The sequence below is a fragment of the Ambystoma mexicanum genome, chromosome 6p (assembly GCF_040938575.1).
Source record: "Ambystoma mexicanum isolate Mex_15411 chromosome 6p, UKY_AmexF1_1, whole genome shotgun sequence".
Taxonomy (NCBI): domain Eukaryota; kingdom Metazoa; phylum Chordata; class Amphibia; order Caudata; family Ambystomatidae; genus Ambystoma; species Ambystoma mexicanum.
In genome coordinates this window covers 1,481,090,732-1,481,118,463 of record NC_090935.1, presented here as the reverse complement: position 1 = coordinate 1,481,118,463, position 27,732 = coordinate 1,481,090,732, and the positions used below count along the sequence as shown (strand labels likewise).

At 44.1% G+C, this 27,732-nt stretch overlaps 1 protein-coding gene across 1 annotated transcript in view; it reads right to left on the bottom strand.

Moving 5' to 3' along the window:
* Positions 1-27,732, bottom strand: part of LOC138511071 (coiled-coil domain-containing protein 158-like) — a 1,089,990-nt gene that overhangs the window by 486,189 nt on the left and 576,069 nt on the right. Inside the window, exon 5 of the mRNA XM_069626570.1 lies at positions 4,373-4,504. Coding sequence (XP_069482671.1) covers positions 4,373-4,504 — 132 coding nt within the window. The remainder of the gene's footprint in view (positions 1-4,372; positions 4,505-27,732) is intronic.

The following is a 27,732-nucleotide window of genomic DNA, read 5'->3' as shown; positions in this document are numbered from 1 at the left end:
TCCATGAAAAACGGTTGCTTAGGCTGAAGGCATACCCTGTTGCTTTCTGTGGGAAAAATTTCACAAAGACCTCCCCCACAGAAGGCCTGGTTTACATCCCCCCAGCTATTTTACAAAAATAAAAAGTTGCTTGCTCGAAAGGTGTGGAAAACCAAGTGTCCTTTAGACTTGCTGTCTCCGCAGGACAATTTCCCTTGGTTGACGCATGACCAGAATGTAAGCAGGAAGTGTACAAACCGGGGTACAAATAAGGGAGGCTGAAACTCTGATTTCAAAGAAAAGGCAACTAACTTCAGAGACTCATAAAAACACTGGCCCATTGGCAAATGGCGGAGGAAGGGAAGCTCATATTTGCACATATGGAGATTCCCTTTGTTTAAAAGGACTATTATCACTTAGGCCCTTTTCTGTGCAACCATAATTTGGATTTTCTTTATTTGTGTGTCATTTTTAGGTCATTTTCAGGCGATTTTGGTGATATTTTGGTGATATTTTGGTGATATAAAATGCATCCACCGATGACTCAGCGAACTGTAATGGTCATCTAAAATGGATTTCTGGCTGATCTGAAAATGTTCCAAATTTGGGAATTGGTGAAAGGGCAGAGGGTGAAATTAGGAATATGGAGAATAAATTGCATTTTCCTAACGGTTATACTTTTTGTGAAAATGGCAGGAAATGGCCACACAGCTGTGCAAAATGTTGCAGACATGTCTGTCATCTTAATAAATTATGGCAGTTGCCACATAACTAGTTTTTGCCATAAATGTTAGGAGAACAAATGGGGATTGTAAATGGAGCTGCCATATGTACCTGCACATTCTCAGTGTCACTGGGCCTAGTAAGATTGTTGTTTTGTTCTCTACTGTTCCCCTCCCTTGCCTTGTCGTGCTCTGAAACACTTGTATACGAGCGCAATAGAAATAAAATATCAATTCAATTCAAAATGCCTGCTCCAGAATCTTAAACCAATCCATAGAGAGATTGGCTGGAGTTGGAAGTAGAGAAAAGGGTAACTGTCCAATCCTAGTTGCAAGAACTCTTGCATCATACTCCCCCAAGATTGTAAACTTGATGGTGTCCTTGCTACTATATAAGTGGGAATGCACTATGAGGAAGGGACACAGCTGCTGAAATTTAACACCGGGGAGAGCTGCTGAAACTTACCACCTGACAGCTGCAAGGAAACACTAAAGGAGATTGCTGAGAGTGAATCTGGGTGGAACTGTCTATTTCCAGGAAGGCCTAGGAAGGACTAAAAGCTGACTGTGTTCTATGGTGGCGAGCAGGAGATCATCCTTGTGAGTGGAGTGACCAGACCCCTGCTCTATCTTTTCAGAGGGTGCTGACATGCAACTGGCTGTCCTGAACTTAACCAGATGTTTTCAATGCAAGTAGACTTGAGCCCTGTATAACCAAAAGGTGGGGGAATCTGCTGGCCTTTAATCCTTTCCCTTTATAGTGGGTTAAGGGTGGGGGGGGCACTATGCAGATCCTTAGCCTATTTAACTTGAAATATCCCAGTATGTGCTGAAAAACAATAGACTATAATTTAATTGGGTGGATGCTTTTCACAAACAGGCACAGCATGAATAGGGTCACTACAAACTTTCCTAACAACAAAGTATCCATGCAGGATGGACAGAGCTAGTGCAAGATTCCTTCTCAAACAGATGCAACATTTATACAACAAGAGCAAACTTCTCTCACAAACCGTTCAGCATTGTCAAGTAGACGTTGTCTCATAAAAAAAGTAAACGCAAGCACACCTCATAAACACGTACAAGTATAAAGTGGATTGGCCAGTACATGTTTCCCTCACAAGTGGGTACAAGTACAGCATAGGCAAAGTCTATTACATGTTTTCCTAACCAATGGGTACATGGTGAGCATGGGGAAGGCCAGACAAATGTCCTTCAAAAACAGATAGAACATTGTCAGCATCAGTGTATGTCCCATGACACAGGCAGTGCCATAGCATGCCAGGGACAGGGTATGTTTCCCTCACAGATAAGCAAGCACTGCATTGGCATAGCAACTGTTTACAGCAAATGTTTGGTATATTTATGGGACAACAAACATGATCACTGCAAGCTTCCCTCACACACTGGTACAAGTGTGCCAGTTAAGCACTTCCCTTAAATCCCTCCTCCTCCATTCTCCTCCTTGAACACTTCCCCTCTGCCCTCTCCACTTCCCCTCCTCCTCCCCCCTTTTTTTCTTTTTTTTTCCTTCATCCGATTCCTCTTTCCCCTCTCCTACTCCCCTCTCTCCCTTCCATTTTCCCTCGCCCTATCCATCTCCTACTCCCCCCACCTTTTCCCACTTCCCTTTCCACACCCCCTCAGTTAATTGCTCTTTGCACTGTTTTGTTGAATGATTCTAGATGTAAATTTTGCTCTCATTGTTAAGTGTTGTTGTTATTCTGTATTATGTTGTTCCATTTTAAAGCGCCTTGGTGTAAAGCGCTCTATAAATCAATCAATCAATCAATCAATCAAATCAATCAGTCAAGAACAGCATGTGCAAGGCCAGTGCAGGTTTTTCTCCTAAACTAGTACAGGTGCAGCATGTTCCGAGCCAGGGCAAGCTCCTCAACAGACAACTGTGCACAGCATAGGTAGTGAGAGTGCAAGTTTTACTTACAAAGGACAGGTACAGAATCAGCTCCAGTACCATGCAGCCTGCTGGCTCACATGCACGTGGAGAGTTCTGATTTCATGTACCATTTTGTCTGAAAGTCTCCACTCCCACGCCCGCCCAATATGCCCTCAGTCTAAGGAGGTGGAAAGGGACAGCCATGGAGTAAGCCCTGAGACTGCATGGGAGTGCAGCTAGGCTGGTTCTTACGTGACCATTGGGAGAACAAGTTCACTGCAGGCAAAGTTTTATTAGAGATCCTCTATGTTGAATAGCACTCCCAGTGGCTTATTAGCTGGTCCAGCGCTGTGTTTAAGTGACATCAATTTTTCCATCAACAAATGCTACCTTCCAAAATGTTCAAATTGTTTAATACTTTTCACTGTAAATTTAATGTTTGACCAGCATTTTAACATCAGAAAACCCACCTAAATATACTTGCAAAGACAGCAAGGCTTGGCCGGTAATTTTCAGTATGTAAGCTTTGTAAGTTAGCACAGGAAATTGAAAATTAATTGTACATCTTTTCTTTGTTAACTTTACAACAACTGCTAGATAATGCTTGAAGCTGTGAATAGAGCCAGATACAAAAAATGTCAACTTTTCAATAGCATGGGTGCCCAAAATAAAGTATCTTTATTCATGAAGTAATTTTAAAGTTCAATGAATAAGATATCCATTACCTCTGCTGCAACAAATCAATTGGGGGGCCAGTACTCTGAGTCAACCATTCCAGCATTGCTTAAAAGTTGGATCTATCAGGTTGGTCATGATTATAAATGTGTCAGAATAAATGTGCAGCAAGCACAGCACACTTTGGCCTATTCCGATACTGCGTGAATAAGGCTTTTTAGCTCCTTGCTGCAGAACGTGCATGAGGACCCTACACCCATCCCATCTCCCTCCTACCTATGAGGTGTACTTTGCCTGACCCATTCTCTGCCATCAAAAGGTTCAGGAGGGTTCTACCATGACTCTTGACTTACCTGGTGCGAGTGCCTAAGTTCTGCCAATGTTGTTTTAGCAATATTATTTCGTGCTAGGCCTCCATGCTTTTATTTCAGACAGACATGTGCCGTGCTGCTTAAAACGTGTCACTATGCAATAGCTTTGCTTTAACTGCCATGTTAGAGACTGCTAGAAATGTGAGCAGTATGATGTTCAGCAGGCCACACCCTAATTGCAGGAGAACATTATGTAACTACTTTAACTCAGTGGTTTACATCTCTTTTGTAATTAATAAAAGCACAGGGAAAAACCTTCTCTTTGGCACCCCGAGTGAGGAGCACCGTAGGCAGCTGCTTAGTTTGCCTAGAACTTGCACCGGCTCTTCTGGTTACATTATGTTTATAGGTGATACTTAATTTTCTTATACTTAGCAGAGCAGAACTGTAATATGTACTTCCTTTTTTTCAGTTAGAGCCATGTCACACCTTGGTGCCTTCCCCTTCTCCTTTTAGGTCCCTTTCTCAGATGGTGTGTGTCACCTCTTCTAACGCCCTGCGGGAAACTGCGGCCTCCTAGTAGGATCACACAAGGGCCAGATTGTACTGAACCCAACAGTGCTCCCTCAGAATCATGTTATCAAATTGGAAGTCTTCATTTAATTCAAATACATTACACACAAAAGTTGCAGATGGATTCTCAACGTGGTCAATCAGTAATACAAGTTAAAAACAAAACAGCAAATTTGCAAATACATAGGTATAATTGCATAGATATGATCGATTACCTTCTCCATTGCTATCTGTTCTAATCTTGTGTGTTTCATGTGTTTTGCGCAATTCAGTTTTTGCACGCTGCATTTCAGTTTTTATTCTATTCAGAGCTGTTGTCATTTCGTCTAGTTTTTGTTGGTTTGCACCTAATGGGGTGATGAGGAAAGAGAGAAAACACAAATGCTTAAGTGCTGTACCATTTCGTATCCATAACTTTTGTTTCTGTCAATGCAAACCCCCATAATTTCATCATGTGTATTATAATTATGTATTGTTTTGTTTGCTTTTGTCAATCTAACAAGGGGAACTGCTTTTAAGCAGTCAATCACACCTGGCATTGCTACCAAATTCAGGTTTTTCGTGATCAACAAGGGCTGCCAGGAAAGTGATCCATGGAATCAAGAGTTCTGTCAAAAGCGTTTGGATGCAAGGGTTTTAAATGGAAATTGAGGTGTTTTAAAACACCAACACAAAATGGCACATTCAGAGCAGAAGTTTCAACTCTTGTAAATGTATAAAGATACAGTTCACTTTTCTTCAAGAACCAAATTGTAGATTTTAAGTCCAAGCTTCTCTCCACCAATAGTATGTCTGTTCTCCCTTAATTGCACTGTTAAAACTGCAGAATCGCTGCCAAGCCTATTTTCTGTCTCCCAAACTGTGAAATGTATTTTTTATTCACTTACTCTGCCTGCGCAGACTATTATCGTCTCATAATTTCAAGGGCTCTGAGCGACTGTTTGTTTTTTCCCCTGGTTCCCACCCTCTTTGAGCGCTTTGAAACTCTTGCCTGTGTATAGGCGCTATATAAATAAACAATACCATACCATTCACAACTATAACTTGTGCAGCAAAAATAAAGATAGAGTATACACTGAGTTTCACATGTATTTTGTCACAATTATCAATAAGCCAGCTATCGATCCAGCATAATCCAACCTTATTTTTATCCTCCAGAGTTTGGAAAAGATGGGATTCCCCGGTTATCAACCCTAACTAAAACTTCAACCTCAACTGAGATGTGTGAGCTTGTACAGGAATGGGAAATATTAGAATTTGCTGTGCAGTCACAACGTTTAATAAAAAGCTTGAACTTTACACAGGGGCATAAGACAGACGCTCCAGACAGATTTCCTTTTTCTATTGTTATTGTGGGACAGGATCAGTGACCCCTCCTTACATGGGGTGGGAGGTCTACTAGGATGTTTACCAGAGCCAGTTCTGCTACAGAGGAGGCGGGAGGTGGGAATTGAAAGGGCCCCAGTATTTGTCCCTTCTACTTGCACTATACATTTTTGACGGTGTTCACATTTCTTACGTTCTTTCACGCACAGCACACACTTTTACACATTTTCTAATGGCTGTCTCGGCAGATCCTTGAGACGTTGCTTTCACCTGTGTGCTTGTGAGCGTCTTGAAATACTCTCGTTATGTTCTACAGCTACTAAGCCATGCTAAGCCTCTAAGCTTGCACCCCAAGCTCCTCTACGAACCTGTTATCTGATACATGACAAGAGTGAACGTTTATAGTCCCAGTATGTGAGGTTTATTCACTTGTTCCTTGCACATTATAGCCAGCAGGAAACATCACATGATACAGATGTAGCGTGTAGAAAGAGCTGCATTACTCCTTCATGTTTACCCACCTGGGCCACCCTGGATTTGAGGTATTTTTCCCCTACTTGTTCCCCTCCTCCTCTGCTGCAATGTTCAGTATTTCTTTAATATGCATTTTTATATGGAGTTTTGTTTATCTTCATTTATATTTGTTTTTGTGTATCTTCATTGAGGTTGAATTTTATAATTTTCTACTTTGTGCTCTTAGTTTCTTTTCAATATGTTTAGCATGTATACATTTATTTTCTGAGTGATATTTATGGAACATCACTGTTAGGCCGCTTCCGCATTCCAGCTACAATTTTGTTTGCTGGGTTAGATAACTTGGTGTTTGTGGTGATGGGTCTTAATATATGTTATGCTTTGACAATTGTTTTGTCATTTAAGACATATTCCCGGCTTTATATATTGACCAGGTGGACATACCTTTATCAACCTGATGAAGGCAGCATTGGTGTGGGCGAGCACCAAAACTAGTTGGTCTTTCGTCTGTTCAATGACATGTCCAGCCTTTATATGTACATAGGCATACCATCATTGAATGATTTAATATAATTTATTAAGATTGGTTTTTGTATGGTGGTGGCTTTCCTGGATCACACGATGGTGACTGATCTGTAACACACTGTAAATGTGTATGTACTGCAGTAAGTCTCCAAGTATTGGTGAATATGCGATACTCTAACTGCACCTCTTTTTATTTTTGAATGCTTACATTGTCTATATCTGTACCTTTAATAATAAAAAACGATAATGTTATGCACTCCCCTGTGAGCATTTAGCTAATTGACCATTTAGATACATCACTTATATTTTGATTAAAAAGCACATACATTATGTATTCACTATAACAATCTAATATACATTTACCCTTAAGTGTCACCTTATTACCTTCTACTTGTGCCTGCATGAATTTGTTGAGTATCATTAGCTCTGGCTTAATGTCTGCTGTGCACAATTATGGTTAGTATCTTTCATCTTGTCCCATACAACTACATTACCCAGTAGGAATAGCAGGAGAGGAAAGAGCAGGCAACCCAACTGAGAGAGAGCCGTCGAGGTACTAAATGACTGCGAAGCAACCTGCACATCAGAATTGAAATCCAGAGACATTAAGTATCACAGACTTGCGCTTTGAGGCTAATGGAACCTTCAGCCATACCGCAGAGCCATTCGCATATCACACTGGCAACTGGATGCCGAGTGTAATCCTGTAACAACCTCTGAAACTGACTGCACTGTTAACGAGCCGGCCTTGTCAGGCACCGATAGACGTAAGAACTCTGAAATGAACTATACTTTTAACAGTATTGCTTGAATTATGTATTTCCTTGCTTGAGTGTATGTTTGCAATGTGTACACAGTGAGCGTGAGTGCAGATAATGTTGGCTTCTTTTGTTGTTGGAATCATGTATTCCTTTGCTTGAGTCTATGTTGGAATGAACACTGTGATGATTCACCAGGCCTCTTCACTTCTGTCCAAGGGAGAGTCCTTTGCTATGAGGATAGGGAGGTGAGGGCCTTTTAGGGAGAATTCTCATAAATGTGCCAGTTTCCCTTACCTTTTGAGACTCCCAGCAACTTTGCTTGATTTCTAGGACTTTAACTTTTACCTGTAAAGAGTGTGAGCCTTTTTTCCCACTCTTTCGTGTATTTTGATGTGCGTTTTACCTTTGTGTTCTTTGGATATGGAATTTTAGACAACTCCATAGGCATCATATTTTCTTGTGTGTCACACAGCACCCTCAGTCCAGTGGCACAGGGATGTCTATCAGACGGTTTGTTGCGGTTCGTGGCGGTGAGTACCTGTACTTGCCACTACTTCTATTCTAATTCTAAACTTCTTAATTTCCTTTCTTAATTAAATATGACATCTCGATGTTATCTTGTAACAACCACCTCACGGAATCGGAGAAACAGGTTACACTCGGCATCACGCGAGAATGCTATCGCCACCCCCCTAATTGTTTCAAAACATATGACTGCATTACCTACACCTGAAAATCTAATTTCTGGCCAATTTTAGCAGTTCTCATCATCAGAACCCACTTTATGTGTGGCTTTAAACACTCAGAGTAAAATAACATCTAAGGACACGATAGTGAAGTACTTGTTACTAAATACACATTGGGCCTCATTCCGAGTACGGCGCTAACCAATGGCGCTATTAACGCCTTGGTTGACGCCGTACCCGGACCGGCAGCGCCTTGGTGGATGGCGGAATTACCGCCCCATTCCAAGGTTGGCGGGGCGGTAATTCCCCATTCACCAAGGCTCTTCCCCATTCCCAAATGAGCCCCCATAGGGCTCAATGGGAATGGGGAAGATGCAAATAACGGTGACCGTTCATTACGGTCACCGTTATTGGCTTGGAGGCCCCTTTGCACCCTCTACTTTAACACCTGCTCAAAGCAGGCGTTAAGGGCGAGGGCGCAAAGGGAACTCGGAGTATGGCGGTAAGGGATCACCGCCACCGGTCTCGTTACCGGTGGCCGCTATCCCTTAACGCCATACTCGGAATGAGGCCCATTCACTGTTCAGGCACTGTCATGAGGTGGCCGACCTCATTGTGCAAATCCAAGTGGATATTTGTGATCTAACAGAAACATGGTACACGATGCTGCTATTCATTCCCTTCAAATGGCCACCCCACCTGGTTACTTGTTTTTTATTCTGTGGGATGTTTTTACCCATGCATCCAAGCCCTACCTAAAAAACTGTGCAGTACTGGCATTGAAAACATCATGATGGCCAGAGCTTCCCAGAAAATGCCCAGGGAAGTGCATGAAGAATAGGCTGCCACCCATTTTGCCGATGTTATGGGCACAGAAGGGCACTGCCTAAAACCACCATTGGACTACCCACACAGTAGTCTGAAACCATTGGGAATGGCAATGCTGACTGCCAAAAGCAACCTAGAATTGTGGGGAATTCATTTTCTTAAATCCCAAAAAGGGGTGCAGTACCAGTACTCACCACTATCAGAAAGCCGGCGTTTTAAAACCACCAGATTTTGTTTAAAACTGAATAAATGAACCCCAGGCAAGCCAAAGAAAGACTTACTGAGAGGTGGATACAATCTAAAGTTATATTCTGAAGTGACTTGAAGGTTTATAACAAGACTGGCTGAGCTGTGGATTTCAGCAGTTTAAGTAAATTTGGACTGAAAGACACTAAAAACCTAAATGTTTAAAAGAAATGAGTGACCTACTTTTGAGTGTCACATAGGTTGCAATTGTTTAAATGTCATAGTTTTAAACTTAGAATCAGCATCCTAGCTGCATATGTAAACAATTGTCTTGCCTTAAACTGGGGAACAAAAGTGACATTAGCTGAAACCTGGCTTAAGGAACTGAATTCTGCCCACCAGCTACCCCCGACAGGAGTTGAAACTTGCACAACTGCTGTGTTCCCAGGCCGACCTGCATTTTGCTGCTCCCACCAAAAGGGATATGACACTTCTCTGATTGAATTACCTGGGCTCTGCAGGAAATTGAACAAAGCCCTGTCCTGACTCAGGCAAATGTTTTATTATGGGGGCCATAAATGGCTTCCTCTTGAACAATGTGCCTTCCAGGGCCCAGGCAGATGGTCTATTGCAGGGGTAATAAAAATGGCTTCCTCTTGGCAGAAACTGGGAGGGGGAGAAACTGGAGACAGAGGCTGAGCTTGAAGAAAGTGGAAGGACTGGTTTCTGTACCATGTGACCTGAAAAGGTTCTTGTGATTTTTCTGCCCACATTTTAAGAGGTTTTTAGAACCGGTGGCATGATCTGGGGGCAAACTAGCAGTTAAGAGGGTATTACTTAAAATGTATGCATGTTAAAAATCTGACACTTCATCAAGTAATGTCCATACTCCTTGCGCACATGTGTATACATTTGGAGTAATGTCTGATATTGGTAACTTGACCAAAAAGTGAAATATGTTGCCATTTCTGAATGCAAGCTCCCAGGAAGAGCAGATTTGGACAGGGTATACCTCCTGTGATATGTGATGGGTGCATGTAATTTTAAACAAATGTGTACCTGTGCAAATATGTCTTTTGGATCAAATATAGATTGTGTGTAAAGTTGACAGGGGTGGGTTCTCTGTACCATAAACAGACCTCATCATGATGACACTTCATTTCATTCCCCCAATCAAGGGGAAGAGGAGGAAGTAGCCAATGACAAGTGGAGAGGGGTAGAGCCTAGTGATGCTGCACACACACCCATTTTCAAAACACATAAAAACAAACAGTCAGGACAGATAGGGACCTTCAAATCCATTTGCTGCGGGACGCTCTGCCGGGAAAATCCATACTTTACCTCCCTCAACCTTCAGAGAGCCAACACAGAGACTTCAAATCCATCAATCTCCAGAATCCAGAGAGGCTAGACCAGCAGAGCAGAGTTGACCCAGACCACTGTTAGCAGAACCAGAAAGCTGACCCAGATCACTGTGAAGTGCCGAGACCAGACCAGAGTCCAGTCTAAAACCTGACCAGATCCGTGGCGAGGCCCATTTATTTCAAAAATATATTGTGAGTACCCAGCAGACGGTGCAGAACCAATCTCTTAGTTAAAATAATATAATTCAATCTATTTTAATCTAAGTAGAACTGCCTCCTAACTGTCACCTGTCATTTGTAAAGCTGTCACCTGTCATTTTCTAGTTGCAAGCTGCACTTGTCACTTTGAATTTTAACATTCCAAATCCGAAAAACTACCTTTATTTAATCGCTCATATCTCCGTAACCGTTTGTGCTAGGAACTTGGTTTAACTTTCCTCTGAAAGCTTAGAATCTTAGCATTCCTACCCCTGATACTTTTGCCGCAATCGCGAAAAACGCACTCGCGAATTTGCCGCGATTTGCAAATTTCTCAACGTGTGAAAACAGCAGTTTTCTTGCTTTCAGTTGCCAAAAATTCGTTTAACCTGCTAGTTACTCCTAGATCCTTGCTAAAGTGAGCCTGGACTAATATTAACTTGATACCACTCACCCTGAACCTCTAGAGGGAATTAAAAGCATTTTAGCGTATTTTTCACTTCATTGCCAGCACATATAAAAGCATTTTGGGCCTGTGTTTCCTACTTCTGTGGTCTAAGCTTGCTGGGGTGAACTGAATTACATTTGATTGCATTTCTGAGAACTGTGTGCTTTCCTTCCATTTCCTTGCATTGCATAAAGGGGGGAGGGGATTGCCAGAGAAAAGTGATTACATTGTTTGTTGAACGCATATTGAGTATTTTCTGTACTGCATTTTCATTCCACCTTGCATCCATTTGAAACCATAAAGTATTGTTGCTATCTTATCCATCCTATAACCACTCATCATTGATTATAAAGAAGTGTGCTAGTGCCAGACTATCCATTATTGATTACTGCTCAGATTCAGTGTGATATTCAATTATTAAATTATTATAAAGTGTGATATATATATCTATTGTTTAAATTATCAAATAAACCTTTTAACTTGCAAAACAGAACTACTTCTTGGCTCAGTGGGGTCAGGGGGATTCAAAGAGAGGGGTGTTATATAGGGGTAGTCATCCAGAACGCATGAACTGGACATAAAGATATTTCAATAAGGGTTTCCATTCAGTATCCCAGACTAGGCATTGACTTAGCTGTAGTGTTGAATTGAAACCTCTTACAAATTGGGGGCTCGGGCCGGACGTTTGGGTTAGATCTATCACTTGTGCAGATTAATACAGTGTGCCAGCTGACCAGATACACATATCCGGTCGGATCACCACGCTGTGTTACGCTGTAAAGCACTCCTCAAAGGAACGCTCTAAGAAAAAGGTCTGTTTTGCAAAAATAAAATACTAATTTCTGTAAGTCAGGACAGAGACCAATCTCTAGAATGACGACCTTGGTAGATATGAAAATAGCCAGAGAGCACTTCTTACATAAGTTATTTGTGAGAGGTGAGTGGACTCACCAGGACCGCATGGTCTGGTTGCAGGCCATCACGCAACAGGTCACTGAAACAGGGTCAGATATATGGGGAGATCAGGGTCCCCTACATGTGGCCCTCAGTGAACTATACATGGCTCCTAAAGCTAAGGATGAACAAGACAAGATGGTTAGGATAGCGGCATACCTGTACCTATATATGGGAGACATGCAGGATAAATGTACGGAAAGCCAAGATCTGGCGAACAAGCGACAGATGGCGTTAGAGACCTGTCTGACCTGGTCTCTTCTGAGCAGAGGCTGCAGGGGAGCCAGGAGTCAGAAAATGATAGTAGGCAGTATATCATTAAAATAAAAGAGGACATGGATATACTGCAACAGGAAAAGACAGACCAGGATACCAGAATTCTGGCTTTGCAGAAAGAACGCCAAGACAGTTTGGACTCCCTACTGCAGAGCCAGAAAAAACTGGAGCAACAGATCAATTTCAACAGGGCATGCACAGAGCAGGTAACCACCCTGCAAATCCAACTAGACAAAGAGAAAGAGGAGAGCAATAAACTGATCCTGAAAGACCTGGATACCCAGGCAGAGTTTGATCAGGAGCGCCAGAAAGCTGGTGCCTTCCAAAGGCAAAGGGACGACCTGGCGTCACAAATTCAAGCTCTTGGTCAGGAAAGGGACACCTTAGGCCAGGAAGTCTGCCACTTAAGGAGAAAAATGGAAGAAAATCACCTGGCCCACCAGGGACTGGGTGACCTCCAAAAAGAAAACCAGAACTTGTTAGAGCACACCAGGAAGGTGGAGGATGTTCTGGCAAGAAAGGAGCAGGCCAATAGGGACACAGCTCAGGAGGTAACCCTCCTGCAGCAAAGACTGGCCCAGTGCTCCAGGACCAATCAGGAAACACAGAGAGAGAATGAGGCTCTCTGCCAGCACAATGATAGGCTCCAACAACAGGTAGCGATGCAGGAGAGACTGATAGAGTCTAGTAAGGCCTTAACTGAGGAACTGGAGGCGCAGGCTCTTGCATTACAACAGGGAGCAGGGGCGGATAGAGATGAGGTTCGCTGGGAAAGAGAAACTCCTGAGCATAACCCCAGGAGCCCTAGTACCAGAGGCCTTTATTTCTCTCAGTCCCTGGACTCTGCCACCCCCATGTCCCCTGGCGCACATGAGCACAGGGCCACAGGGATGGCAGATTACTATCCAGCCAGAAGCATGGGGCTCATAGGCCAGTACCACCCAGGAATGGAGGGGCGGGCATCCGGGTATGGGCACCCAAGCACAGTGCAATTTAATGGGGAACCCCAGGAGAGTAGGCCCATTAAGGGCATCCTGAAAACCTCTGCCCAGTTAGGTCAGTGGGGGGGTACCCATCAAATCCTGGCAGCAAGGAGGGATCTGAAGACTCCTCTGAGCGGTACAGGACACAGGAGACCAGGTCCCCACATTCTGCCAGCCATTCCCAGGCTCGCAGAATCCGGGAAAACCTGGAAGAACAGACGGGAACCTCTGGGAGCAGTGCCTCTGAGTCAGAAGATGAATGGACCAGGGTTACCCGGACCAAAAGGGCCAATAAGACAAAAAGGGCCTTGCTTAAGGACCCCGTAAAGCAGATTAAGGCAATCGGGAGCGTCATCACGCCTTATCATAAGAACGCCAAGTATTCTGTTTGGGAGCACTTAGAGTTGTTTGAGCAAATGATGGAGACTTTCCATTTGAAGGACAGCCAAAGCTGTATCCAATATGTAAAGTGGACATTCTCCCCAGAGTACTCCAGTTTCTTTGCAGGGCTGGAGGACCAAAATCATTCCAGGTGGTCCACCTATAGGGCGGCCATATTAAAACATTTTTCTGTTCACAGAAATCCCCAAGAGGCTCGCAAGGCAGCCTACAATTTGCAGTGTGGGGAGTATCAGGCCCCACAAGAGTTTGTGCAAGAACTGAAACGTGCCTTTGCGCAGACCACCAGAAGGGTGCGCACGGATAGCAGAGAATTTATTAATACGTTTTTCCATGCCTTGCCCAAATACATAATGACCCAGCTTGTGAGGGATTTTCATGAGAAAAGATCTTTAGACTGGGTCATTGAACAGGCGACCCAGATCTATGAGGTGCAGAAGCCAATAGAAAATAAAAATAATGCGCCCAAAAACCCCAAAGCCAACAACACCCCTGCTGCTGCCAAGGTGGCAGAGGTAAAGGTCACCCCCGTTTTAGAGTTGGAGATGGGGGGGCCTAAAAACCTACCTGCACCTAATAATGCTAGGCCCAGAAGGTCCTCGGGCCAGTCACAGACAGGGAGCCAGGGAGGCAGCCCCACAAATGGGGTCCCTCGCTCTCCTGATTATGTAAGCCCCCGGTACAAGGGAAACAGACCCATCCTGGGTTATGTGTGGACTCCTCCAGCCCAAGGGGGGGGATCCAGCCAAGCACCTAACCCAGAGAACTTCCCTCCCAACTTCTCACAGGGGGGCAGAAACTCACCAAACCCTGGGCAGAACTTCTTCCCCAGGTATCCACCCAACTTCCAGCCCCAAAATCCTCCACCCTTCTTTCCCCAATTCCCTGAGCCCAGACAACCGAATCCGGGAGAGGGGAGGCCAAGGGTGGAGCGGTATCCAAATCTTCCCAACCAGGGGTACTACCAAAGAAGGGATAGCTACCCTTCCCGGGATCAGCCCAGGGGAGAAAACAGGGCCCCGTATCAGCCTGAGCGGGTTTCCCAGTTAGAGCGCCAGGTCCAAAATATGGCACGGGATCTGGGTCAAATACTGAGGGCACAGCAGAACCCTCAGATGGGCATGCCAGCACAGAACGCACCCAACTCTGGACCTGGTGCTCCAGAACAATGACGGGGGCAGCACCCCGATAACTCACCGGTTCCCAGGGAGGAGGCACAAAGGGAAGGGGGGTGTAAAGCCTTGGAGGAAGCTTCCTTCCTCACTTGTAAACAGCCCCTGGAAACCCAGGAACCGGAAACAAAATCTCTTGCCCCTGAAAGTCTGCCTCCTAAGGAGCAGAGGGGGGGGGGGTAGGAGAAACAAAAGACCCAAACAGACTTAGTTTGAGGTATTTTCCTACTTGCTCCTGTACCTCAAATTCAGGTATTTCTTCCACTAGCCAGGTTTCTCAAATCTGAGGGTTTTCCTACTTTCTGCTCTGTCTTGAATTTAGGCTTTTTTCCTCTTGCCAGGTATCTCAAATCTGAATATTTTCCTACTTGCTGCTGTGTCTCGAATGTAGGTGATGTTACTACTTGCCAGATATCTCAAATCTGAGAGTTGTCCTACTTGCGGCTTTATCTGGAATGAAGGCATTTTTCCCACTTGCCAGGTATCTCAAAATGGAGTGTTTTCCTACTTGCTGCTGTGTTGCGAATTTAGGTGGATCCTGGGGAAGGGATCTTCTCCTTCAGAGATGGGGGAACTCCTCCCAAGGAAAAATGGGTCCCTAGGGATGCAAATCCAGACTGGGGAGATGTGGAGACTGAGCTACCGCCGCCCACCATCTCATCCCAGAACCAACAGCAAGACAATCCCCTGGTTCAAACCCATCCTGGTGACTGCCTCCAAAAAGGGGGGGGCGGCCCGGAACCGGAGCCAGGGGAACCCACAAAGGCTCTGATCTCCAGTTGCCAACTTTTTCTTTCAGATTCCCAAGGCTCTCCACAGAATTCTGCCCAAATCTCTTCGCTAGCGATGTCCAAAACTAGAAAGTTAGCCCACCAGTTGTCCAAAAATGTGCATTATCTGTGCCCCCTTGAGGAGAAGGAGGGAAGATACTATGCCCCGGTACAAGTACAGGGGCAGGGTACAATTTTGGCACTGGTGGACACGGGATCTCAAGCTACCCTTCTGTCCAGAAGGGCCTTTGATGAACTGAATGCAGGAAGGGGAGGGAATTACCAAATTCCTCTCACCTCACTTCCTGGACAACTCCAGAACTTTGACGGGAAGGAAATTCCCGTCGAGGGGACGGCAGATTTGGACATTAAGATCGGGCGACACAAGTTGAAACACCCGGTCATAGTTGTGACTCCAGATGGCACCCCTACTTTACTAGGGAATGACCTCCTGAGGAGGTTGTCACCCTTAATAGATTGCGTAAACAAGGTCCTCTGGACCCAGACTAGCCACCCAATAAAATTAAAACAGAGTGCCAACCATGTTAGTTTAAACGGCACCTGCCACATGGTTGAACAAAAATCTGACCAAGTAGAATTTCACTTCCAGAACAACCAAATTCCAGACGTGACAGTAATAGCAGTAGGACCACAGACTGGTGATGGGGGGTCCTCTCTATTTCTGAAAATCAACCTTCCTTCCAGTTTAAGGTGGTATTCCACACTGGAAGGAAACACCCTGAAATTCTTTACCAATCCACAATCAGAAACTCCCACTCCTATAGTTCAGAAAGATGTGAAATCAGCTCAGAGCCTGGCTGATATTCAGCAAATTGGAGAGCAGTTGTTCATCCCTGTTCAGTTAAATGATGGGAAGGACTCTGTTCTCGCTCGAGTGTGTGTGAACAACGGTAAGAGCTTCATCAGCGAAGCCATGTTTCGCCAACTCCCAAAAGATCCAGCCATTCCCACATTCAAACTGATAGACAAATGGGAAATGGACCTGGAAGCACCTAATTCCAAACATCTCCTGCCAAGCAGGTGTATGCTCAAAATCTCCATTGGCAACAAGAGCATAGTCCACAATTGTTGGGTCGTGCGAGACGTCCCTGCCGCCTTTTACTTAGGCAGTGACATTCTCAATCGCTTTGCCATTAGTTTGGACCTAATAAACTTCAAAGCTTGGTCTCGGTTAGCGGATAATCCCATGGGCTTTGATGATCCAGAAAAAGCATTTAGGTCAGCTCAATTGCTACCTTATGCGGTTGAAATTCAGATCAAAGAGGAAGTCACCATCCCAGAAAGGACCCGACAATTCTCCCTGGAAGTGAAAGTTAAAAGAGGACAATATTTGCAAAACCCTGATGCTTACATACATCTTAATGCTTCCCTCCAACAGCAAGGGTTAGGAGTAAACCCAACACCATTAGTCAACATAGAACATGACACCATTCAAATAGAGGTGGATAACAGCGACTTAAAGAGTATTACTCTAGCTGCCGGCACCATTATTGGAATGGCGGTTGATGACCGACATTTTTCCATAGATTTAGGTAATGAACTGTTAGGGCCAATCCCCAAGGACTGCTTTGACAGTGACAGTGATGACAATACAACACCAGACAGGATTTTTACCCGGCATGGGGGGAATATCCTGGTGTACACTTCTTGCCCTTATGGTAAGGAAGATGTGACTTGTGACTTCAGAAGGGATGAGGTGATTTTCCAGGTCCATGAGGGCTGCCTTTCCCACCTGAAGCCTCCAGTCCAAATCAGCACTCTGACCAGGGACTTCTCCACCCAGCTGGAGGAGGCCGCTGAGATAGCCAAACCAGAAGTCTTTCCAGGCTTCAGGCAGATGGTGGAAGAGAGAGTCAACCTAGCTGATGCCTGTGTGACTCTGGAACAAAAGCAAAAGTTGAAACAAGTTTTCTTGGATTTCCAAGATCTCTTTGCGGTAGACTCATATGACTGTGGTCGCACTGACATCCACACAACAACAATCCCCACGGACCCTGGCATGACTCCAGTGTTTGTGAAGCAATATCGTTTGCCTCTCGCATCCATGGAGTCCCTTACTGAAATAATTAAGAACCTTGAGTCCCGGGGAATAATCCGTCCAGTCCACAGCACCTTCAATAATCCGGTGCTGGGAATATTAAAGCCAAACGGCCAGTGGAGACTCTGCGCTGACCTCAGGGAGCTCAACAAACGGGTCCATCCTTCCCGATGGCCTCTTCCCTACATTGACCAAGGGCTGGCCCAGATTCAGGGGTCACAGGTATTCGCTGCAATAGACCTGACCAATGGATACTGGACTGTGCCTGTCAGTAGGGAGGACCAATACAAACTGGCTTTTACCTTTGGGGGCCAGCAGTACACATGGACCCGGACTCCCTTCGGATACCTTAACTCCGGTAATGAGTTCAATATTTTCCTACATAAGGCCATGCCCGACCTGGGTGCAAGGGGTAACCTGGCTTATGTAGATGTCCTCATTAAAAGTTCATCTGTGGAGGAACACATAGCGGAGATCCGTTATGTTCTGACCCAGTTGAGGGCCGCCGGAGCAAAACTTTCCTTCCAGAAAGCACAGTGGTGTAGAACCCGTGTTAATTTCTTGGGGCATGAGATTACTCCTCAGGGTCTCTGTCCCCAGGAAAAGAAAGTGGAAGCACTTCAGAAACTGAAAGACCCCACAACTCTGCGGGAACTAAGGAGCCTCCTTGGACTGACTAATTACAGCAGAAAGTTCATTGAGGGCTACGCAGAGATCACCAGACCCCTGATTCATCTCCTGAAGGGGGGGGTCAAGTGGGAATGGGGTCCAGAACAAGCCGAGGCAGTAAAACAACTCAAGAGAAACCTCTCACAAGCGCCTTGCCTAGCTTACCCTGTCAGAAACAAGGAGTTCTTCCTGGAGACGGGGTTCTCTAATACGTGCTTGACGGCAGTATTATACCAAAAGCATGACAAGGTCAATAAAGTAATCTCCTATGCGAGCAAAACTTTATCCTCTGTGGAGGAAAAATTCAACGATTGTGAGAAGGCACTCCTGGCAACGGTGTGGGCATTGAAGAATTACCGCCCGTTTATCCAGGGGGAACACATCATAGTGGAGACTCCACACCAGCCTCTGCAATATCTCCAAAGTGACAGAATCCGGGCCGGAAATGTGAGTAATTCCCGAATTACTTCCTGGATTCTGTCAATGCAAGGCTTTCCTGTGGAGGTCAGATATGGCCAAAACAAGAAGAGTCCCCTCGCGCAAGGTCTGGCTGACTTGCATGATTGTGCCAGAGAAAACTGTCTCGAGGACGAAAGTCTAAAAATCAAGGACAACACAGAGGCATACCTTAATTCCCCACACAAAGTCTTTGAAGAGGACAAGTGTGAGGGAATGCCCACTGTCTATGTGGATGGATGCTCTTACCATGTTGACAACGACGGGGAGAAAGAACTGGTGGCCAGGGTAGGGAATGCATGGGTGAATGGGTCCCCAGAACCCTCCGCTGGATACAAAATTGGTCCCCGAAGTAGTCAGGTGGCAGAATTGATGGCGATGCATCAGGCCATCCTCACTGCTGTCCAGCATCAACTCCACGAACTGGTCATAATCACCGATTCGGATTATGTACGGAACGGGTTCGTGGAGCACCTGGTTAATTGGAAAACCAGAGGCATGTTATGTGCTAACAACAAACCCTTGAAACATGGGAAGTTGATCCAAAACATTGATGATCTGGTCACCTCGAATGAGATGACCATCTATTGGAAAAAGATCAAGGGTCATTCCAAAGTAGAGGGACCAGACAAAACTGGAAATGACTTAGCTGATCAGCTGGCCAAAACTGGGGCCATCCAAGGGGATCTAATTGAGATTGAGACCCTGTTGGGGGAAATCCAGGTCACTGCTATCACTAGGTCCCAGACAAATGCTCACAACGACCTTTCAATTGCACAATGGAGTAAGGAGACCCCTGATGCTGATTTGATTACAGCTCAGAAGGGGGATCCAATTATTGGTAAGTTTTACCAACACCTTGAGGACCCTGAGAACTTTCCCTTGACGGATACCGATTATATTGGGAAAGAGGACCTAAGAGTGTTGATGAAATGTCCAAAAATGTTCCGAATCCAAGACGGTTTGCTGGTAAGGAAATCCAAAGCTGGCCACAATCAGTGGGTGGTTCCTACCTCATTCCGAAGCCTGATGTTAAGTCACGCCCATGATGCGGCCACCGCACGGTCATAGGAGGTTTCACACAACATTGGAAATCTTAAGAGAGGTTGCATACTGGCCACACATGGGCCAGGACCTCAACCAATATTTGAAGGGTTGTCTTGTGTGTGCACAATTTCAGCCAACATCCCTCACACACTGTGCGCCTCTCCAAAAGAGGGGGATGACCCTGCCATGGTCAGATTTACAAATCGACTTCGTAGGCCCTGTGATTCGCTCTGCTAGGGGGAATAAGTACATGTTGACTGTGACATGCTTGTTTACCAAGTGGGTGGAATGTCTCCTAGCCCCAAATTGCAAGGCAGAAACCGCAGCCGCCTTGATGATTAACCACATCTTTTCCCGTTTTGGCCTACCTCAAAGGATTGAGTCAGACAGAGGTAGCCACTTCACCAGTGAAGTGATGACAAAGATGTGGGAGATACTGGGGGTCAAAAGGAAGTTGCATATTGCTTACCGGCCAGCTTCTTCTGGGGCAGTAGAGAGATATAACCGAACCATTGTGAGCATATTAAAGAAGTTTGCGGCAGATTCTGGGCCAAGTTGGGATATCCGATTACCTCTGGTCCTAATGGCCATCAGATCTACCCCTTCATCTGCAACCAAAATGTCACCATTTGAGTTGATGACAGGACGCAAGATGGTGCTTCCTCAGCATTTGCTCTACAGGACCCAAGAGCAGACCCTAATAAATGCCTTCACAACGCATGAGTATGTGGAGAATTTAAGGAAACACCTTCAACATGCTTTTGCTTATGCTCAGAGGAATCTAGAAAGATCAGCTGCTAGCATGAAGACCCACTATGACCTGAAAACTTCCAGGAAGGAATATTAGGTGGGGGACCGGGTCTATCTATACAATTTCCAAAGGAACCAGGCCAAACAGCGAAAATGTTTGCTTACATGGAAGGGACCCTTTGAGATTATAGACAAAATCTCCCCTGTGGCCTACAAGATCCGCATCCCTAAAGGCGGTTTGGCAGAGGGGGAAGACAAGTGGGTCCACATTAACCAGTTGAAGTGTTGCCATCCCAGGCACACTCTGCAACAACTGGAGGAATCCTCTGGAATCCTAGAGGGTACTGTCTCAGATTAATTCAGTTCTAACTTAAAATATCCTACATATCGCCTATCAAATTCTGAGTTTCTCAATGTGGGTGTTTTCATTTTTGAATGCAAAAAGAAATGTGCATGTTCATATGTTTTGACTATAAATTTATATGCCACCCCACTATATCAATGGTGGGGAGAAAAATGTCTATGAATAGGTATTGCCGCTCTTCCTTTGTCGTCCTAGGAGAAAGAAAACCTGGAGACGGGCCAAGGAGGACGATCCGGAGACCGGGAGCAGAGACACGAGGGGCCCGGGGTATCGCCCAATATTCCCATCTGGACCGGCGAGGAGAACCGATCGATCCGACCGGATGGAGGAAAAGATGCTGAACTGTGCCATCTATTGGAAGAAGATGAGGAAACATCCCAGGTCTTGCGAGTCCCATCAGTGAAACAGAATGGCCATCGCAAGAGGGGGGCTTGTGGGATGTTTTTACCCATGCATCCAAGCCCTACCTAAAAAACTGTGCAGTACTGGCATTGAAAACATCATGATGGCCAGAGCTTCCCAGAAAATGCCCTGGGAAGTGCATGAAGAATAGGCTGCCACCCATTTTGCCGATGTTATGGGCACAGAAGGGCACTGCCTAAAACCACCATTGGACTACCCACACAGTAGTCTGAAACCATTGGGAATGGCAATGCTGACTGCCAAAAGCAACCTAGAATTGTGGGGAATTCATTTTCTTAAATCCCAAAAAGGGGTGCAGTACCAGTACTCACCACTATCAGAAAGCCGGCGTTTTAAAACCACCAGATTTTGTTTAAAACTGAATAAATGAACCCAAGGCAAGCCAAAGAAAGACTTACTGAGAGGTGGATACAATCTAAAGTTATATTCTGAAGTGGCTTGAAGGTTTATAACAAGACTGGCTGAGCTGTGGATTTCAGCAGTTTAAGTAAATTTGGACTGAAAGACACTAAAAACCTAAATGTTTAAAAGAAATGAGTGACCTATTTTTGAGTGTCACATAGGTTGCAATTGTTTAAATGTCATAGTTTTAAACTTAGAATCAGCATCCTAGCTGCATATGTAAAAAATTGTCTTGACTTAAACTGGGGAATAAAAGTGACATTAGCTGAAACCTGGCTTAAGGAACTGAATTCTGCCCACCAGCTACCCCCGACAGGAGTTGAGACTTGCACAACTGCTGTGTTCCCAGGCTGACCTGCATTTTGCTGCTCCCACCAAAAGGGATATGACACTTCTCTGATTGAATTACCTGGGCTCTGCAGGAAATTGAACAAAGCCCTGTCCTGACTCAGGCAAATGTTTTATTATGGGGGCCATAAATGGCTTCTTCTTGAACAATGGGCCTTCCATGGCCCAGGCAGATGGTTTATTGCAGGGGTAATAAAAATGGCTTCCTCTTGGCAGAAACTGGGAGGGGGAGAAACTGGAGACAGAGGCTGAGCTTGAAGAAAGTGGAAGGACTGGTTTCTGTACCATGTGACCTGAAAAGATACACCCCTGTAGCCAGAATATGGTTTTAGAAAAAGATGAATAACTCATAGTACGGACTTGTCATAATTATTTAAATGATACCATAATTCTTGTGATTTTTCTGCCCACATTTTAAGAGGTTTTTATAACCGGTGGCATGATCTGGGGGCAAACTAGCAGTTAAGAGGGTATTACTTAAAATGTATGCATGTTAAAAATCTGACACTTCATCAAGTAATGTCCATACTCCTTGCGCACATGTGTATACATTTGGGGTAATGTCTGATATTGGTAACTTGACCAAAAAGTGAAATATGTTGCCATTTCTGAATGCAAGTTCCCAGGAAGAGCAGATTTGGACAGGGTATACCTCCTGTGATATGTGATGGGTGCATGTAATTTTAAACAAATGTGTACCTGTGCAAATATGTCTTTTGGATCAAATATAGATTGTGTGTAAAGTTGACAGGGGTGGGTTCTCTGTACCATAAACAGACCTCATCATGATGACACTTCATTTCATTCCCCCAATCAAGGGGAAGAGGGGGAAGTGGCCAATGACAAGTGGAGAGGGGTAGAGCCTAGTGATGCTGCACACACACCCATTTTGAAAACACATAAAAACAGACAGTCAGGACGGATAGGGACCTTCAAATCCATTTGCTGCGGGACGCTCTGCCGGGAAAATCCATACTTTACCTCCCTCAACCTTCAGATAGCCAACATAGAGACTTCAAATCCATCAATCTCCATAATCCAGAGAGGCTAGACCAGCAGAGCAGAGTTGACCCAGACCACTGTTAGCAGAACCAGAGAGCTGACCCAGATCACTGTGAAGTGCCGAGACCAGACCAGAGTCCAGTCTAAAACCTGACCAGATCCGTGGCGAGGCCCATTTATTTCAAAAATATATTGTGAGTACCCAGCAGACTGTGCAGAACCAATCTCTTAGTTAAAATAATATAATTCAATCTATTTTAATCTAAGTAGAACTGCCTCCTAACTGTCACCTGTCATTTGTAAAGCTGTCACCTGTCATTTTCTAGTTGCAAGCTGCACTTGTCACTTTGAATTTTAACATTCCAAATCCGAAAAACTACCTTTATTTAATCGCTCATATCTCCGTAACCGTTTGTGCTAGGAACTTGGTTTAACTTTCCTCTGAAAGCTTAGAATCTTAGCATTCCTACCGCGAATTTGCCGCGATTTGCAAATTTCGCAACGTGTGAAAACAGCAGTTTTCTTGCTTTCAGTTGCCAAAAATTCGTTTAACCTGCTAGTTACTCCTAGATCCTTGCTAAAGTGAGCCTGGACTAATATTAACTTGATACCCTCACCCTGAACCTCTAGAGGGAATTAAAAGCATTTTAGCGTATTTTTCACTTCATTGCCAGCACATATAAAAGCATTTTGGGCCTGTGTTTCCTACTTCTGTGGTCTAAGCTTGCTGGGGTGAACTGAATTACATTTGATTGCATTTCTGAGAACTGTGTGCTTTCCTTCCATTTCCTTGCATTGCATAAAGGGGGGAGGGGATTGCCAGAGAAAAGTGATTACATTGTTTGTTGAACGCATATTGAGTATTTTCTGTACTGCATTTTCATTCCACCTTGCATCCATTTGAAACCATAAAGTATTGTTGCTATCTTATCCATCCTATATCCACTCATCATTGATTATAAAGAAGTGTGCTAGTGCCAGACTATACATTATTGATTAATGCTCAGATTCAGTGTGATATTCAATTATTAAATTATAAAGTGTGATATATATATCTATTGTTTAAATTATCAAATAAACCTTTTAACTTGCAAAACAGAACTACTTCTTGGCTCAGTGGGGTCAGGGGGATTCAAAGAGAGGGGTGTTATATAGGGGTAGTCATCCAGAACGCATGAACTGGACATAAAGATATTTCAATAAGGGTTTCCATTCAGTATCCCAGACTAGGCATTGACTTAGCTGTAGTGTTGAATTGAATCCTCTTACAATTCAAATAGGCAGGATAAACAGGGTGGAGGAGTGGCTCTAATAGGTAGATCAACCCTTAAACTACATGAATCAGGTAAACCCGCACTGGATCAATGTGAGGTGCTCTTCCTCAACCTTAGCCTCGACCCAACATCTTCCCTCAATATATTGCTGCTTTATAGACCTCCTATCCATACACATCTTTTCAAAGAACAAATATTGGCTTTTATTGGTAATTCTTGTAAGTCACACTCTCCTAGTATTATTATAGGAGATATTAACCTATGGGCTAACGACTCTTCGGATGGAATTTCTATTTCCCTTGCTGAGTCCTTATCATTACTACTTTTTTCTCAGCATATTAAGCTTCCCACTCATATAGGTGGTAACATATTAGACTGGGTCTTATCCAAAAATGTTCCTATCACAAATATCAAAGTGGATAAATGTATTTGGTCAGATCATCATTTAATATGCTTTGAGACAGATCACCACAATATTGTCTGTACTGACAAACAGTCATCCATACCTTGCATGACTAGGAAAGTATGAAAAATCATGCAAGACGTTTTCATTCCGCGGTTCTCCCTTTGCTGCCATCACTAGAAGAACCAATGCCTCTTGAAGCATTTGTAGCCAATATAAGATCTGCAGTTGATGAAGCATTTGATGCACTCGCCCCTCTTAAATCCTCTGTAAAATAAAAGGAAATAATCCATCCTATACCCCTTTTTCAGTTGAGATAATTGAAGCTGGTGCAAAAAAACGCCAACTGGAATGATCATGGCAAAGGGATCCGTCTGAGACATGCCTTACCCTATATAGGCTTGCTGTCAGACATTATAAAACCCTTATCCTTCTCACTAAAGAACTACATCTAAATTCTCGGATTTTTAAAGCTAAATCAAGCTCAAAAGAGCTTTTTACCATCCTTCAGGAACTGAAGGGTTGCACCACGGCTTCCGTATCACATGCTGATAGCTTGTGGTGTCAAAACATCCATAACAGTTTTATTAATAAAACATTTACTCACCAAAATAATATCGATGCCCAGGTCAAATTAATCTCCAACCATATGACCCCTATAATAGATAGTACAGAATCTGTCAGGGATTCCCCTGTTTGTTCCTTTAACTCAGTCTCTACAGAAGAGGTTATTGATATAGTCTCTAAGCTCCAACCTACCTCGTGCAAAGGGGATTTATTTCCTGCCACACTATTTAAAGAATACATCTCAAGCCTTGCCGCATGGGTGAGTACTTTCATTAACCAATCTTTCCATGAGTCATTTGTACCTGAATATATAAAGGAAGCATGGGTTACATCCCTGCTTAACAAGGAAAACTTAGATCCAGCAGAGGCTGGGAACTATCGACCGATGACAAACGTTGCTTTTATCTTAAACCTTTTGGATAAAATTGCCTACTGTCAATATCAGACTTTTGTTGAAGAATAAGACATATTAGTAACACAACAGTCCGGTTTCTGAACTAATTACAGGACAGAGACGGCATTGCTGGATCTGAAATCACATATTGCTGGCATAGTTGATAAGGGTAACACGGCCTTGCTGTTGCTTTTGGATCTGTCCACCGCGTTCGATATTGTTGATCATGAACCTTTTGCGGACATGTTAATTTCAGTTGGCAAATGTACCAAAGAAGCCATGGCATGGTTTAAATCCTTTCTGGGTCCACGAAATATGAGAGTAACTAAGGACAATGTCTTTTCCATTGCCTCTACACTATTATGTGGTATTCCTCAGGGGTCATGCCTTTCGCCCTTGCTTTTTAATATCTACTCACGTCTCCTCTGTGCTCTCTTGTCGGCCATGGGCATATATTTTGCCAACTATGCCGATGATACGCAGATTGTTATCAAACTCACTGGTGAGTATCAAAAAGATCTAGAGCGTATCAATCACATCTATGCGGAAATCCAGAACTGCATGTCCTTGAATTCTTTGGCTCTTAATAATGCCAAAACTGAGTTGCTTATTTTGGGCACTCAGCAGCAGCTAAAGAAGCTGCATATGAAATACGACAACTTTTTTATTGGTCAGCATGTTAATTACGTATCGAAAACTGTAAAAACTCTTGGGGTCTTTTTCAACCCTCAGCTGTCTTTCACTCGGCAGACCAACTACCATAAGTCTTCCTGCTACTTTTACATCCAGCTCCGTTGGCAGATTCGGCCCTATCTGTCCAGAGAAAACGTTGCATTGATAGCAGCTGCGATTGTGAACTGTAAGCTGGATTACTGCAACAGCCTCTTGATTGGCACATCCCGGGCCAATCTTAGAACACGGCAGGTGATCCAGAATAGCGCAGTGTGAGCTGTGCTTGGACTCAGGCGCAATATGCATGTTTCTGAGGCTAGGCGCAACCTGCACTGGCTGCCTTTTCAACAGCAGCTGCAGCATAAGGGGCTGTCCATTGTGCACAAATTCCTGCATGGCAAGGCCCTGTCATATCTTATTGCTAGGGTTAAAAAAGAAACACATTGGTCGTTTATTATGATCAAATGGCAATATCTCTTTGGTCCAATCCCTGCCTATTCTGAAGAGATTTGGAGGAGCTGGTTTCAATTCCTGGGCTCCTGCCCTATGGAACTCCATGCCAAAACATTTGGCTGACATCAGTTCAATAACTGTCTTTAAGAAACAACTAAAAACTCTCTTGTTTGATATAGGCCATGGGTAATTCTCCCTCTCCTCATGCTTTTTGATATTCATCCCTACATTGCCATTTTTGTGTAACATCATATGGTTTCTTCCTTTTTTTGGCTTGTAGGATGAGTATTGTCCTCCTATCATGTCTTTCTTAAATTTTATGTTTTCTGTTGTCTGTTTTTTCCCCTCTTTTGTGAGCACCCTGAGCCTTAGGTTTAGTGGCGCAATACAAGAACATAGATAGATAGATAGATAGATAGATAGATAGATAGATAGATAGATAGATAGATAGATAGATAGATAGACTTCCCACGGTTTAAATATGTTCTCTGGGCCTGACTACTGTCTCCCAGAGCATGTAAACTTAAATTGACTTTACTAGTCTTTTAAATTTACAGACCCAGCACACACTATCTTCCTATAGAGTCCCGGAGGGGTTGCCTAGCATCCCTGAGTCTAAACACTCATGTAACAGTCAAATGTTACCCTTTCTCTCTTGAAATGGCTGGTGGAGGTGGTTTAGAACAAAATACCATGATTTTTCTGACCGCGAACACCGGAAGCTAAAAATCGAGTCAGCCATGTTTTTCAATATGGCACCCAAGACCTATCTGTAAAAACAGACTCTGGTAATCTTTTTTTGCCGTTTATTTAAGGAAAGGTCCTTCTTGTGTTTAACTCTGTGTGCCAAACCAGGTTTGGTCCCTTTGTTCTTTGGCCTTTGGCGGGCTTCAGTGCTGAAGCCCTGCTCTGGCACCTGAGTGTCTGGGATGGACAGGATGT